Below are 16593 nucleotides of genomic sequence, written 5' to 3'. Positions count from 1 at the left end.
AGCGCTTCAGGCCAAGCCTCCTCCAACACCCTCTCTCACCATAAACTTGTCTGTCCATCGCGCATTTAAACAACTATTGCTTGCTCGCTCCTCAGCGGCTCTTTCTGCACTGATTGGTGAAGTAATTTAATGTCAAACTAACTGTTAAAAAATAAATTGATTTCAGAGGTTTAAAAAAGGAATCGAAAATAATCAAATAAACCTACACTTTTTTTGGGGTTTGAACCATTTCATAACTTTATTTTGCAAGTTTGAACAGTTGAAACGAAAGAAAAAAAAGGGAAAAAATGGTGGTTCCAATCCCTAGTGTAAACTCTTGTAAACTCTGGCTCTCAGTTGACACTAATCACATGGTTCATTCATTGGACAACTAAGTAGAGGTACCAGTCCTCCAAGGTCATCGGAGGGGTAAATTCTACCATGTGTTCAATTATTTAACCGTTGAAGGTATGAATTGGATAATCTGAGGTTGTTTGTCAATTAGTGTACTGTTGGTTGATTACTGTCAATTGTTGTTCTGAAATTACTCAGAAGATGGGTGGCTGGCATGTGTTTCTTACCTTTCTGGCCTTGTGCCCAGGGCTTGGCATAGGGGTCTGCAACTCCAAGACAGGTGTCCACTGGCATGGAGAGGGGGCGTGGCTTACCTAAGCAGGAAGAACAGAATTGTTTTGAATATTGGCTTGAATTCTAGAATGAGTGGGCCTTGTGTATGTCGTCATTGTGGGGGGGATAACACTAACCACGAGATGAGGTGTTGCGTTGCCTCATCCTGGGCTGAATGACATTGGCTTCGATAGGATAGACCACGCCCAGCTTGTCGTAGTCTGCGATGGTGAAGCGTCTTTGACTCTCCAGGTCCAGGAAGGAATTGGGCGACTCTGAACCCTTTGGTCTGATCTTATTGATACTGGAGTAAGAGCTGATCTTACCCTCTCTGTGGAAAGAAAGTAAATCAGCATTAACGTCCCATTTCAAATAGGTGAGAGCACAAGGAAGGAGATCAAATTAGTACAATTTGTTTTATGCTGTTGCTCAGTCCCTAACTAAAGTTGCTCTGGATATACGAGTCGGATAAATCGCTAAAACTTCAATTCAAAATGCATACAACAAAATCAACAACCTGTTGATTCACCATCTTAACATAGCAACAGCCTTGTCACTGCCATACACAGAGGGAAGGAGAGAGCGAGAGAGATGGAGGCAGATGAAACAGAGGCTGTTGCATAACGTGTCTAGCGGAAAGGGATGAATGTGCTCTGTTGTAGGGGTTTATGGGTGAAAGGCCAGAGATCGGGGGCTGAAACACTCCTATTCCAGACCTCAAAGGCAGGAAAATAGCTGGAGAACGTAGCTGGAGAACGGAGCGCCGGCTGTCTATGGGTGCGCGGCTCCCTCAATGCAGGGTTACAGGGACCCACACATACGTCTAACTCACCCTGAGGTGTAGATTCAGGCTAGGAGTTTTTACAGAACCCAACGTACTCTAGGCTTATGACTAGGCCTGGTTAAATGCCTAGGAACCCCCTGACCCTAGTGTATGGCAGTGATTGGAGAAGGGGTTGCAGGACTTACAGGGGCACACAGCGTGGGGTGTAGGGTACCGAGGGGGGAGGGGGGATGTACAGGTCCAGGATTGCGGGTTTCTCCTTCTTGGTGGCGCTGTCTGTGGAACAACCTGGAGACTGGGGTTTGTTCAGGGAAGGCGTGCTCTGAAAAAAAAACAATTCAGTCAGAAAATGCTCCCCTCAGAACCTATTGTAACTGTTGGTGGGCAAACGGCCAGCAGCATAGCAACAGCAAATGGATAGATGTCTCAAGAGGTATCTACTTTATAGGAAATCTACTAACTTGTTGGCAAGGAACAGCGTTTCTCCCATATGTCACATCCTATTGTCTACTCTAGCTAATTGCTTTTGTCTTTTTAAACTTCCAACATTCATCATCAAAATTGATGGCTTATTATCTCAATTGTCTGCTACTATATTTATATTCCCAGGCCAAGGAAATTTAAACACTACTTGTTAGGAAAGAGGTGGCTCAAGATATGGCCGGTCATACATTATAGCTGCATGCCTGTCTCTTTACATCTACAGTGCATTCTGAAAGTATTCAGACCCGTTCACTTATTCCACATATTGTTCCATTACAGCCTTATTCTAAAATTGATTAAATATGAAAATAATCCTCAATCTACACACAACAACTGAAAATTACAAAGCAAAAACTTTTTTATAAACAAAAATACCATATTTACATTAGTATTCAGATCCTTTGCTATGAGACTCGAAAACTGAGCTCAGGTGCATCCTGTTTCCATTGATCATCCTTGAGATGTTTCTTCAACTTGATTGGAGTCCACTTGTGGTACATTCAATTGATTGGACAATATTTGGAAAGGCACACCTGTCTATATAAGGTCCCACAGTTGACAGTGCATGTCAGAGCAAAAACCAAGCCATGAGGTCGAAGGAATTGTCCATAGAGCTCAGAGACAGGATTGTGTCGAGGCACAGATCTGGGGAAGGGTTCCAAAACATGTCTGCAGCATTGAAGGTCCCCAAGAACACAGTAGTCTCTCATTCTTAAATTGAAGAAGTTTGGAACCACCAAGACTCTTCCTAGAGCTTGCCAAACTGAGCAATCGGGGGAGAAGGGCCTTGGTCAGGGAGGTGACGAAGAACCCAATGATCACTCTGATTAGAGTTCCTCTGTGGAGATGGTTGCCCTTCTGGAAGGTTCTCCCATCTCCGCAGCACTCCACCAATCAGGCCTTTATGGTAGAGTGGCCAGACGGAAGCCACTCCTCAGTAAAAGGCACAAAACAGACCTCTTGGCGTTTGCCAAAAGGCACCTAAAGGATCCTGACCATGAGAAACAAGATTCTCTAGTCTGATGAAACCAAGATTGAAATCTTTGGCCTGAATGCCAAGCGTCATGTCTGTAGGAAACCTAGCACCATCCCTACGGTGAAGCATGGTGGCGGCAGCATCATTCTGTGGGGATGTTTTTCAGCAGCAGGAAGGCTAGTCAGGATCGAGGGAAAGATGAACGGAGCAAAGTACAGAGAGATCCTTGATGCAAACCTGCTCCAGAGTGCTCAGGACCTCAGACTGGGATGAAGGTGCACCTTCCAACAGGACAACGACCCTAAGCACGCAACCAATACAAAGCAGGAGTGGCTTTGGGACAATTCACTGAATGTCCTTGATTGGCCCAGCCAGAGCCCGAAATTGAACTTTATCAAACATATCTGGAGAGACCTGAAAATAGCTGTGCAGCAACGCTCCCCATCCAACCTGACAGAGCTTGAGGATCTGCAGAGAAGAATGGGAGAATCTCCCCAAATGCAGGTGTACCAAGCTTGTAGCGTCATACCCAAAATGACTCAAGGCTGCCAAAGGTGCTTCAACAAAGTACTGACTAAAGGGTCTGAAAACTTTTTGCTTTGTTTTTTAATGGGGTAATTTTTGTAGATTGACTTGTTTTTTTTCTCCTCATCAATCAATTTTAGAATAAGGCTGTAACATAGCAATGTGGAAAAAGAGAAGGGGTCAATAATTATATTTGGGGAATGGAAGGATTTTAATGGGAATCCAAAACAGCTGCTGTGGCATACATTTAAGAAACTATACCATTCTACCACAGCTATGGCGGCATTTTAGAGCCACACTACTTGGTAAATTGACCATGTTCAGTTTCACTCTCCATCAAGCAGATCATAGTACGTCTCCCCTCTCCTCCTCTCCCAATAAACAGCCTACCTGTAGAATTCAGTGTCACTCCTGAATCTCTGTGTGTTCCATCATTGTTTAACACACCGACACATCTCTCATCATAAAACCCAAGATGTGGCACTTTTGATTCCTGACACCTTGTTCAAACACGACGGTGAACAAGTCCCGAATGATCCAGTATCTTTGTGATGAGAGGTTCTTTGTTAAGTGAAACCAGCTCTGCTTTGATATCATGTGATCTGATCTTCCCAGGGCAGAAGAAGCCTCCAGAGGCAAGACAGGGCAGTGCCAGGACCAGCACACAGGTTGGGTTACAACAGCGTATTGTTCCCTATGGAGACCCAGTCACTGCAGGCAGGGCTCAGGTGCTTGGCTGTGGCTAAGAGCTCAGCAAAGTCATAATTGTCCACATATGAGAGAGTGGTGAATTGGATTACCATTACATAACTTCATTAACACAGGATTTGTCTGGACCTTCTGAGACTTGATTCTCCTCGTCTCCACTAACTCAAATCTTAGGGGTTTTGACCTTCTCAAAAGAGGGTGTACCCAAGCCCTTTGTGAGCTGAACCATTGAGCGGCCCACTGAGAGACTTGTCTTCCATGGAAGCTCACCGACTAGCCAACCTAACCCACATAAATACAGCATGGATCACTAGTGATTCCCACCCTACAATACTGCCAGATGTTGATATGGTTCCACCACCACATACACAAACCACTCAGACATTTGTTCCTCTCTCTTCGACTCACCACTGAAGGAGATGCGAGCTCCTGTCTCTGCAGACTGACTCACAGACTGCTGGCTGCAGCCACTGATGACCCAGTAAGAGGGACATCATCATCGCTGTGAGAGTACAGTAGTTGTCCTCAGCCCTGTGGCCCTCTCTCTGGGTGGTTCCTACACTTGTCTAGACTGGTTACAAACACATCTCCCTACTGCCTCATAAGGCACATTTAACAAAAGGTAATATGAACAATAACAATCACACTGCCTTAGTACATCAAAGTAAAAGATGAAGGGGTTTAGAAGGTTCACCTGAGCCATGGGCGGTTTCCAACGCATGTTCTTAAGGGGGGCCGGTGTGAACCCACAGGTGCCTGAGGGTCTCTTCTTCAGCAGCAGGACTACACCTTTAGGGTCCTCTCTCAGCTTCCCCACCAGGTTCTTCAGCTGCCAGCCCACCTGACAACACAGAGTGTCAGCAATATATCCTTCTGTAGCTGTGTAGTGAACTACAAGGGCCAGATTTTAACTTGAGGCACAAATGTGTGGTTTTAAGTGAACGTGTGAGCCGTGGACAGTCAACCCTTCTATAGCACTATAGTCAATTGGAGGAGTGGTGTGTGTGACAGGTGTCAGATATAACAGGTGCTGGGTGCTCACCACCGTCTGCTGGTTGACCTGGATCACCTCGTCACCTCCATGGATCTTCCTAGTCATGTCCGCGGGAGACTGACAACACAAAGGAGAAGATTAGTCTTCCAACAGACATCACCTACATGTAATATTAGCTCCTGGATAATTCCACATTTATCTGTGTTTGCTTTGTCAGAAGTGCCACGTATGGGCTTGTTACGAAACAGACCCACTTCATAAAAGCCCCTGAGGAAATATACCTTCAATATAATTCTGACCACCCTTCTTAATGAATGGGTTGTCACATTATACATGACACATTTTGCATGAGAACGTCAAAGCAATTAATGAGTCATGATATATGATGAATTAGGGTTTGATAAACGACGGAAGGCATGATAATTAGGCTGTATTAGCTAGCGCTGCTACATTACTCAGTGTTCTTCTGATGCGGAACACTAGGAGGATATTTTACTGTTGGAGTTTGAGATTCTAAAATGGATGACGGAAATGGGAGCAGCTATATTATTGAACCCATACAAAACTCCATCCCTCTCTTCACTGCTTGGTAAACACATTTACACTGGTATCCTTGCTCTGGGGTAAACACTTCTGCCCTCGACCACCCTTCACATGGGAGGAGGGCGGCAGGGTGGGCTGTAAAGGAGATGGATTGTTTGAAGCCCACCCTTAACTTTCCCCAGTGGTGGAAAAACTACCCAATTGTCATACTTAAAAAGTAAATATAATAAAATTAAAAGATAATAAAATAAATGACTCAAGTAAAAGTAATATTCCTACTTGAGTTAAAGTATTTGGTTTAAAATATACTTAATATAAGTATCAAAAGTAATTTCAAATTCCTTATATTAGGCAAACCAGATGGCCCAATTTTTTTTATGTACCGATAGCCAAGGGCACACTAACACTCAGACATAATTTACAAACAAATCATGTGTGTTTAGTGAGTCTGCCAGATCAGAGGCAGTAAGGACACCAGGAATGTTCTCATGATAAGTGCGTGAATTAGACTATTTTCCTGTCTTGCTAAGCATTCAAAATGTAACAAGTCCTTTTGTGTCAGAGAAATTGTATGGAGTAAAAAGTGCATAATTTTCTTTAGGAATGTATTGAAATCAAATTAAGAAGTTGTCAAAAATATAAATAGTAAAATACAGATACCCCCAAAAACTACATAAGTAGTACATTAAATTATGTTTACTTAAGTACTTTATACCACTGACTGTCTCCCCCTCAGAACTTGACACATGGCAACCAGTATTTACGCATAATATTAAGAGTTGCTATACCAACTGGATTTATATTGAAACATGGCGCGTTGACCAGGATGGTGTTCACTAGAACGGCGTGTTCACTAGGATATACTCAAATATTCCTCTGTGGCCACTATACTTACATGCTCTGTGGTGCCCGTGATGACATGAAGTCCATCATAGGTGGATTTGATGTACATACCCTGTACAAATATGAACATGAGGAACATGAATTATCATTTGTGAGATGGTTGAGAGTTTGTCTGGTGCTCAACTTTCTTACACACTGCGCTAGTAGTCCAGACACACTGCGCTAGTAGTCCAGACACACTGCGCTAGTAGTCCAGACACACTGCGCTAGTAGTCCAGATGGTTTGGGGTTAAACTGAAAACAGGCAGCATTCCTCACCAGTCCCTCCCCAGGCTTGAGGTTGTTGAGCTGAACTTCATCCAAGCATGCTGATTGGCTCATCAGAGGGTCAGAGGTGGTTCTCACGGTCTGGTCACAGATGCTGTTCAGAACCTTGGACTGGAACGAGAAAGATCGGAGGGGAGCCTTTTAAGCAACGCAAGAAAACCAAAACAAACAACCCAAAGAATGAAAACAAAATCAAATGGAATCTCATGAATCCATCTCATCTCATTGCTTGTTCCAGTGACTCGATGTGCTTTCCTGATGGCTGTGATTACACGACCAACCCAGTAATGTAATGTCCCGTCACGTGACTGATTCTGTAGCTACCGCCTGTCACCTAAGAGGTGTTGTGTCTGTGGCTGTGTTAGAGGGGTGGGCTGGCAGTTCGGCCAGGCAGTCAGGTGACAAGAACAGTCAGTCACTCTGGGGCAATTATCACACTCCCCCAGGGAAGAGAGGTGAGGGTCATTAACGTTAACATTAGCTGGTTCTTCAGCTTCAGATACAGCACTGAGAACATGCGGGGGATCCACCTACCCCCCTCTTCTCCATTCTAGGTCATTATGGACAATCTCACCACCTTGTCATCATTAGTGGGGGCATTTTAGTGATGCTCTGAGAAAAAAAATAGCTTTTTCTTCAGGCGAGTAACAAGCATCATGCCTAAAACACGCACAACACATTTGTGCTTACATACAGATGCGGACGGGACACGAGTTAAACCAACTGATGCACTGAACCAACCTTATTTTGGCTCTAATTGAATTTTGTGTTGACCACACAAGTTTATAACTAGATCCCTTGACAGGAATTTGTAAACAAACCAGAATCAATGAAATGCTACTCACACACTTCAGAATATTCACCATAGATAGGCACCAGTCTAACTACAATAGTTTTTCTGGTGCACTTATTTGAACAACAAGTTCAACATGGAGAAGACTTCTAAACAGTGTAGAGATTGAGATCTAGCTATTGTGTGTGTTCCTGCAGCAGAGTTCACCGACAGTGTCTGAGAGGGAGGAAGTTCAGTGTTGAGCTGCAGAGTCTGGACTGTCAGTGACAGGAAACACTGATTGATGTCCGGGGTGTATTTTAGCCACCTCTTTTACCAGAGGGCCCAAGCCCATGGCCCTGCCTGCACTATTAACTCAGAGGGAGACTGCGCTGAAAGCATGCCACCTAATCTCCATATAAGACATTAGAGATCAACATCCAGCCAAACGTTCAAACAGACTTTACCTGAGTGCTCCCATAGGAGGTGGGAACTCATTCTAAAGTTTACAAAAAAAGAGAGGAGATATACTTACAACTTCCAGGATCTTTTCTTCCATCTCGTAAACAGTATAGTCCTGTGGAGGAGGAGACAGATCGGCAGCCTTCTCAATACTCCATCAACAAACAGGAAGAGGTTCTTTCCCCAAAAATAGAGTTTTTATTTACTAAGTATAGTAAGTCAGTAAATATGATATAATCAAAGATCCAGATATAGGACTGTGGGAGATGGAGAATGACCTCAAATAAATAGCTTTCTGAGTCAAATTACATCTCCATATGAACTTGGGGACAATATAATTGCAAAACGTGGTGTGGTGTTACAGTAAACTATAGAGTAGTGTAAATGAAGGAACCTTGCATCTAGAAAACACAACTTGGAGGCGGCAAAGTGTTACACTGTAGAAACCATATCATCTAACTTCAAGGTGACCAAAAACCCGTATCCAATCCCATATTATACCATTTTAGTTTTTTAATTGACTTCAGTAAACAAACAAAGAAAAAACACTGTTTAGCACTGGGTTCCCATGCATTTCATCCTCTAACTTTTGATCCTCTAACATCTCAGTCATCATAACCTTTGATCGCCTGGTACTGTCCCATCTCAAAACCTCTTGGTCTGTGGACGACACTGTCAACATGGGCCTACACTACATCCTCAAAACACCGTGATAACCCAAAGACATACGCAAGGATATTGTTTGTGGACTTCATCTCAGCGTTGAATAACATCATCCAGGAACCACTACATGACAAACTCTCCCAATTGAATGTGTCCGGCTCCATCGGTCAGAGGATCATTGACTTCCTGACCAAAAGGACGCAACCCGTGAAGCTGAGAAAACACCTTTTCGGACACTTTATCCCTCAGCACCGGAGGGCCACAAGGACACGTGTTCTCACTTCAACACCGATAACTGTACCTGTCAAACTATTGAAGTTTGCATATGATACAACTGGTCTGTCTCAACACCGACGGCGATGAGTCCATGTACCGTGGAGAGATGACCGGCTGGTGGCCTGGTGCAGTCACAATAACCTAGAACTCTACACAGACAAAACCGTGGAGATGGGAAATACTGCCACAGACAAAACCTGATGGGGCTATGGGAAATACTGTCCCCTTTTGGATGAATGGTGTGCCCAAAGTAAACAACAACAAAAAACTGTCAAAAATTGCTAATATATGCATATAATAATTATTATTGAATAGAAAACACTCTAAAGCTTCTAAAACCGTTCAAATTATGTCTGTATGTAAAGCAGAACTCACAGGGCAGCCATTCTCCCAAACACTCTCTCCCTCCTTAGAAAATTCCTCCAACTTTGACGTCATCGCCCCCACCCTTGCCAACCAGCTATGGCTCTGGGAACAGTTTCTATCTCTTCAGCGCGCTCCCGTCTTACAGTGAGACGTGCAACGGAGAAAATAGCACGAGCTTTGACTGCTTGGTGGGCCAAATACTGAGGTGTCACGAGTTTTCAGGAGTGCGCTCTGGAAAAACAGACGTTTTTTTCCAAGCTGGTTGAAGTGAGTTCGTTACGTTTGATTTAATCGCCAATTGTTTTGTATGTTAAAAACATCCTAAAGCTTGATTCTGCATTTAGTTTGACCAGTTTAGTCGACATATAATATGTAAATTTGAAGTTTTGATGCGCAATTTTCGTGATCAGAAGTCCTTTTTGGGGTAATTCACCTGAAGATGTTAGCTTTTGCTAATACAAAGACACACCAACTGCAACCAAACGTTATATTAGGTAAGTATAACTCCTTCCACGGCATTCTTGTCGAAGACCATCAAAGGTAAGGGAAAATTTATGTTATAAAATTGTATTTTTGTCGAATCCAACATAGTAGAGAAATAATGCAAATGGCTGAGCGCCGTCTCAGATTATTGAATAGTGAACGAATTCTGTAACGTTAAAAATAAATGTAACACAGCGTTTGCATTAAGAATAAGTGTATCTTTCTAAATATATGTAGAACATGTATAAGTTAACATGTATAACATGTATAAGTCAAAGTTTATGATGTTTATTGCTGTTATCTGGCGTTAGCTGCTGGAGATATTTATAATTTCTCCGGTCATTTCTGCTGCATTTTTTGAACATGGCTCAATGTAAATGGAGATTTATGGATATAAATTGCATATTATTGAAAAAAACACAAATGTACTGTGTAACATGTGCTATTACTGTCATCTGATGAAGATTTTCAAAAGGTTAGTGAATTATTTTTCTTTTAATCCTGCGTTTGTGATTGTGCTAATTTGCATAGCCATGTGGCTACATATTGTATGTTTCCCTAGTGGTGGTTTAACATAAATATGTGCTATGTTTTCGCTGTAAAACATTTTAAAATTCTGACATGCTGGGTAGATGAACAAGGTGTTTATCTTTCATTTAAGCTATTGGACTTGTTAATGTGTGGAGGTTAAATATTTTTAAGAATATTTTTGCTTTCCCTGCGCCACCGTTGTGGGCTGAAGGGGGAGGGGGGGTTCCCAGTTGGGAACCCGTAGCCCCATCAGGTTTTAACTTCCGAAAACATCCCCCACCTTATCCCCTTCGAGATGAATGGCTCAGCTGTTACCACGGCTGAAAAACTCTAATTCCTGGGATCCATCATCTCCCACAACCTCAAGTGGGAGGACAACATCAGAACAGTCACCAAGAAGACACACAAGCGGATGTACTACATTGCTGACCCCTCCCACCACCTACTCTAAAAATGGACCTCTGGCAGGCGGTTCAGGTCACTGACCAGAATCTCCCACCATCCGAAAAGTTTCTTTCCCTGGGCAGTGGACCTCACCAACCAACCATCTGGCCCACAGAGACCAGAGGACTATGCACTCTATGCTGCATACCACATCAAGCCATCTCTGAACTGTACACTAAATAACTTCACTTGCACTCTGTTCATCTCTCTGCATTTAAATAGTCATACTGACACTAAATCCACTGTATATCTGCTCATTCTCTTATAGCTCTATGCTCACTACCAAGTTGTATATAATGTATGCTGTCTGTATTCTTTCTCTAAATGTTGTCTATTACTAGCAGCACCATATGACCAAGTACAATTCTGAGTATATGTAAATGTGATTCTGATTGCTAGGTAGGCGACTCTCTCCTGCAGTAAAAGTATGTTTATTTAACTAGGAAAATCAGTTAAGAACAAATTCTTATTTACAATGACGGCCTAACCCGGGCAAATCCTAACAACGCTGGGACAATTGTGTAAACAAGAACTTGAGGAGCCAGGATTTGTATTCTCATAGTAAAGTTTGTGTGCGCGGACATCTATCAAGTGTTATTGGTCACATACGTGTTTAGCAGATGTTATTGCGGGTGTTGCAAAATGCTTGTGTTTCTAGCTCAGACATTGCAGTAATATCTAACAATTTCATAACGTATACCCGATACACACAAATCTAAGCAAAGTAAAGGAATGGAATTAAGAACATATAAATATACGGATGAGCAATGTCAGAGCGGAATAGACTAAGATAGTTGAGTAGTATAGAATACATCTGAGATGAATAATGCAAGATACTTAAACATTTATTAAAGTGGCCAGTGATTTCAAGTCTGTATATAGGCAGCAGCTCTGTGCTAGTGATTGCTATTCAACAGTCTGATGGCCTCTCGGTCCCAGCATTGATGCACCTGTACTGATTTTGCTTCTGGAAGACAGCAGAGTGAACAGGTAGTGGCTCGGGTGGTTGTCCTTGATATTTTTGGCATTCTTGTGACAACGGGTGCTATAGGTGTCCTAGAGGGCAACCTAGTTATCCCCTGTGATGCATTGGGCAGAACACACCACCCACTGAAGAGCCTTGCGGTTGCGGGCGGTGCAGTTGCCGTACCAAGCAGTGATACAGCCTGATAGGATGCACTCAGTTGTGCATCTAAGTTTGTGAGGGTTTTAGATGCCAAGCCAAATTTCTTCAGCCTCCCGAGGTTGAAGAGGCGCTGTTGGCCTCTTTCGCCACACTGTACATAGAGGCTGCTACCTATATACATAGACTTGACATCACTGGCCACTTTAATAAATGTTATAGTGCCTTGCATTACTCATCTCATATGTATTCTATACTACTCTACTGTATCTCAGTCTATGCCGCTCTGACACTGCTCATCCGTATATTTATATATGTTCTTAATTCCATTACTTTGCATAGATTTGTGTGTATTGGGTATATGTTGTGAAATTGTTAGATATTACTGCAATGTCTGAGCATTGCTACACCTGCAATAACATCTGCTAAACACGTGTATGTGACCAATAACACTTGATAGATGTGTACGCCGAGGAACTTGAAGCTTTCCACCTTCTCCACTGCGGTCCTGTCGATGTGGATAGGTAGGTGCTCCCTCTGCTGTTTCCTGAAGTCCACAATCATTTACTTTATTTTGTTGACGTTGAGTGAGAGGTTGTTTTCCTGGCCACACACTCCCAGAGCCCTCTCCTCCTCCCTGTAGGCTGTGTCGTCATTGTTGGTAATCAAGCCTACCACTTATGTTGTGTGCAAACTTGATGATTGAGTTAGAGGCATGCTTGGCCACAGAGTCATGGGTGAACAGGAGGGGGCTGAGCACACACCCTTCTGGGGCCCCAGCGTTCAGGATCAGCAAAGTGGTGGTGGTGTTTCCTACCTTCACCACCAGGCGGCGGCCCGTATGGAAGTCCGGGATCCAGATGCACAGGGCCAGGTTCAGACCCAGGGCCTCGAGCTTAAAAGATGAGCTTTAGGGTACTATGGTGTTGAATACTGAGCTATAGTCAATTAACAGCATTCTTACATAGATATTCCAATTTTCCAAATTGGATAGGGCAGTGTGATGGCAATTGCATCGTCTGTGGATCTATTGGGGTGGTAAGCAAATTGAAGTGGGTGACAGGTAAGGTAGAGGTGATATGATCCTCGACTAGTCTCTCAAAGCACTTCATGATGACAGAAGTGAGTGCTACAGGGTGATAGTCAGTTCACTTCTGTTTGCTTTCTTGTGTACAGGAACAATGGTGGCCACCGTGAAGCACATGGGGACAGGAGACTGGGATAGGGTGAATGGACAAGGTTTGCCAGCTTATTTGTGAAAACCAAAGAGGCGGACTACAGCACTGGTTTGTCCTTTAGGGCCAAGAGTTTTTTTCCAGCAGTCTCTCTCTATGGAATCATCTTATGATCTGCACTGATTTGAATGTTTTCTTTCGGGATACCGATGCACATAAATAAATAAAAATGTAACTAGTGAAACCACCAGAACAAACTAATAAGCATAAAATAAGGTTTCAGTTTTGGTCCCAAAACTATGTTTCCCCTCAATTACTGTCCAACACGGCCAAGGACGTGTGGTGGTTTTGAAAGGAATTTGGCATGACCTCCATCAGAAGCTGGCATATATTTGCCATAAATAGGTCTATATTTGGATGAATACATCAAGCTGAAATGCATTTTTCATGCCAAAAACAGATATGCTAAAAAGACAGATTTAGTAGGTTTGAGGTCAAAAGCAGTATCATAATAAACTGCTTTCATACATGCAGACTGTTTTATATCAAAAGTAGCCAATGAACACAATGTGAATATAATGCTTGTTGGCATAATCTTTCAGATCTGTGTTTGACAATCCCTTGAAGTATCAAACTTTCAAAAACAGAACAGAAGCAGTATTCATACAAAAGCCAGATGGAAACCAAGATCAGAGTGAAAGACTGAGGAAAGATTCCCTGGGTAAAGCAGCCGATCCTCAGCCTCCTCATGCCATGGTGGTCCTCCCACAGCAGACGAGGATCAGATGACTCCCCAGGCGGCCCTGCAGCCTTTCATCTGTAACCAGAGACAATTTGTCCAGCCGAGCGATGAAGTGGCAAAAAGAGACGGCTGCTGGACACCAGTTCAACAAGGAGCCAGTTACACAGCTGACCAGACTGGACAAATGAACAGGATCTTACAGAACAAGAAATCAAAACACAATGTGAGGACTCAGACCTGCCCTCAAGACTTCCCTTCCTTTTACAATGTCTCTCCACCTCTTTACTGAGTGTTACCCACACATTTTTTGATCCTTTATGCAGGATGACAGAGCAAGCTCTGACCTCACGGGTCAGATGAGGTGGCTGCAATGGCAGCATGTTTGCCGTTTCATTGCTATGCTCGATTGTGTGTGTATACATTGAGTTCATTCAGGCAGAAGGACATAAAGCGACCATCTTTAAAGCCCTGTTCTTGGCGGAGGTTCATTAACAGGCTGTGTAACCTCATGAAGCATGCCCACACCATAAAAATCACAGTTACACTCCCCCTCAGCACCTGCCTGGTCTTTCATCAGACAAACACAGACCCGAAATCTGTTGGGATGGGAGAGTCCGGGAGTGTCTAAAGCCTATGTCAGATACACAGGTCTGTGAGAGCATTGGAGGTATCTTCCTGCATGTGTCTATGACAGGATAAGGTGGCCCCTGGATGGACTGAAGACATATCCACCTGGGTCTCTCACAGCTGAGTGCCATCAAGGCCAAGGTGTCTGCTACAGTACGCCACAGTAAAGCTGCAACAGGCAGCCCTGGAGTACAAGGCTCACGCCACACAAAAACCCTTCACTTCAAACACCTTTGTGGGAAATGCCTCCCCTCAATTCCCCACTCCTTCTCCTCCACACCCAGGGTGAGACTCACCACAGTAAATCACCCGAGCTCTGAAATCCCAGACGTCAGCAAGGCAATCAGTACCCTGGGAACATTATGTGCTCTATAAAATAACCCTTCAAAAACAGTACCTGCAATCTCAGTAGCCACTTTCACTATGGCTGTAAAATGTAAAGGCGGTTGGCAATTGTTGGGATAGGCTGGGGGGAAAATGGACAAAAAGCAGATCGGCACTTAGTGCTTGGGGTTTTAACTGGCTTCGTTTGTTTTCTTTCAGAGCTGACTCTTACATAACCAGTTCGGACAACAAACTGGAAATATTCATTCTATAAATCTGATAAAAATAGTGCCCGACAACCCATGGTCATTTAACATGGAATGTTTGCGGATTTTTAAGGAGGGGTAAACAACTAATATGCATCAGTGAAGGAGGGGTAAACATCTAATATGCGTCAGAGAAGGAAGGGGTAAACATCTAATATGCGTCAGTGAAGGAGGGGTAAACATCTAATATGCATCAGAGAAGGAGGGGTAAACATCTAATATGCATCAGTGAAGGAGGGGTAAACATTAATATGCATCAGAGAAGGAGGGGTAAAAATCTAATATGCATCAGTGGAGGGTTAAACATCTAATATGCATCAGTGAAGGAGGGTTAAACATCTAATATGCGTCAGAGAAGGAAGGGGTAAACATCTAATATGCGTCAGTGAAGGAGGGGTAAACATCTAATATGCATCAGTGAAGGAGGGTTAAACATCTAATATGCATCAGTGAAGGAGGGGTAAACATCTAATATGCATCAGTGAAGGAGGGTTAAACATCTAATATGCGTCAGTGAAGGAGAGGAAAACATCTAGTGTGTCAGTGAAGGAGGGGTAAACATCTAATATGCGTCAGTGAAGGAGGGGTAAACATCTAATATGCGTCAGTGAAGGAGGGGTAAACATGTAATATGCGTCAGTGAAGGAGGGGTAAACATCTAATATGCATCAGTGAAGGAGGGGTAAACATCTAATATGCGTCAGTGAAGGAGGGGTAAACATCTAATATGCGTCAGTGAAGGAGGGTTAAACATCTAATATGCGTCAGTGAAGGAGGGGTAAACATCTAATATGCGTCAGTGAAGGAGGGGTAAACATCTAATATGCGTCAGTGAAGGAGGGGTAAACATCTAATATGCGTCAGTGAAGGAGGGGTAAACATCTAATATGCGTCAGTGAAGGAGGGGTAAACATCTAATATGCGTCAGTGAAGGAGGGGTAAACATCTAATATGCATCAGTGAAGGAGGGGTAAACATCTAATATGTGTCAGTGAAGGAGGGTTAAACATTAATATGCGTCAGTGAAGGAGGGTTAAACATCTAATGTGTGTCAGTGAAGGAGGGTTAAACATCTAATGTGTCAGTGAAGGAGAGGAAAACATCTAATATGCGTCAGTGAAGGAGAGGAAAACATCTAATATGCGTCAGTGAAGGAGAGGAAAACATCTAATGTGTGTCAGTGAAGGAGGGGTAAACATCTAATATGCGTCAGTGAAGGAGGGGTAAACATCTAATATGCGTCAGTGAAGGAGGGGTAAACATCTAATATGTGTCAGAGAAGGAGAGGTAAACATCTAATATGTGTCAGTGAAGGAGGGGTAAACATCTAATATGTGTCAATGAAGGAGGGGTAAACATCTAATGTGTGTCAGAGAAGGAGAGATAAACATCTAATGTGTGTCAGAGAAGGAGAGGTAAACATCTAATATGTGTCAGTGAAGGAGACCAATGTACCACCTCAACCCACTGTGCATTAACCCTCCAAAGGACATAAACACAGAAAGTATGCTCTCCTGCTGTGAACATCTTGCAGCAGGCAAACAGAAACC

General features: G+C 43.3%; 1 protein-coding gene across 3 annotated transcripts in view; it reads right to left on the bottom strand.

Annotated features, from left to right (window-relative positions):
* Nucleotides 1-16593, bottom strand: part of LOC135508336 (connector enhancer of kinase suppressor of ras 3-like) — an 80374-nt gene that overhangs the window by 37535 nt on the left and 26246 nt on the right. For all 3 annotated transcript variants that reach the window (XM_064928440.1, XM_064928441.1, XM_064928443.1), the window contains 8 exons: nt 8097-8138; nt 6781-6900; nt 6515-6574; nt 5125-5193; nt 4777-4923; nt 1576-1712; nt 744-937; nt 561-647 (listed from right to left, as the gene is read on the bottom strand). In XM_064928440.1, the coding sequence (XP_064784512.1) occupies nt 561-647; nt 744-937; nt 1576-1712; nt 4777-4923; nt 5125-5193; nt 6515-6574; nt 6781-6900; nt 8097-8138 (856 nt within the window). The remainder of the gene's footprint in view (nt 1-560; nt 648-743; nt 938-1575; nt 1713-4776; nt 4924-5124; nt 5194-6514; nt 6575-6780; nt 6901-8096; nt 8139-16593) is intronic.

The sequence above is a fragment of the Oncorhynchus masou genome, chromosome 21 (genome assembly GCF_036934945.1).
Source record: "Oncorhynchus masou masou isolate Uvic2021 chromosome 21, UVic_Omas_1.1, whole genome shotgun sequence".
NCBI lineage: Eukaryota > Metazoa > Chordata > Actinopteri > Salmoniformes > Salmonidae > Oncorhynchus > Oncorhynchus masou.
Note: the sequence above shows the minus strand (reverse complement) of the source record. Positions and strands in the feature narration are given on the sequence as shown.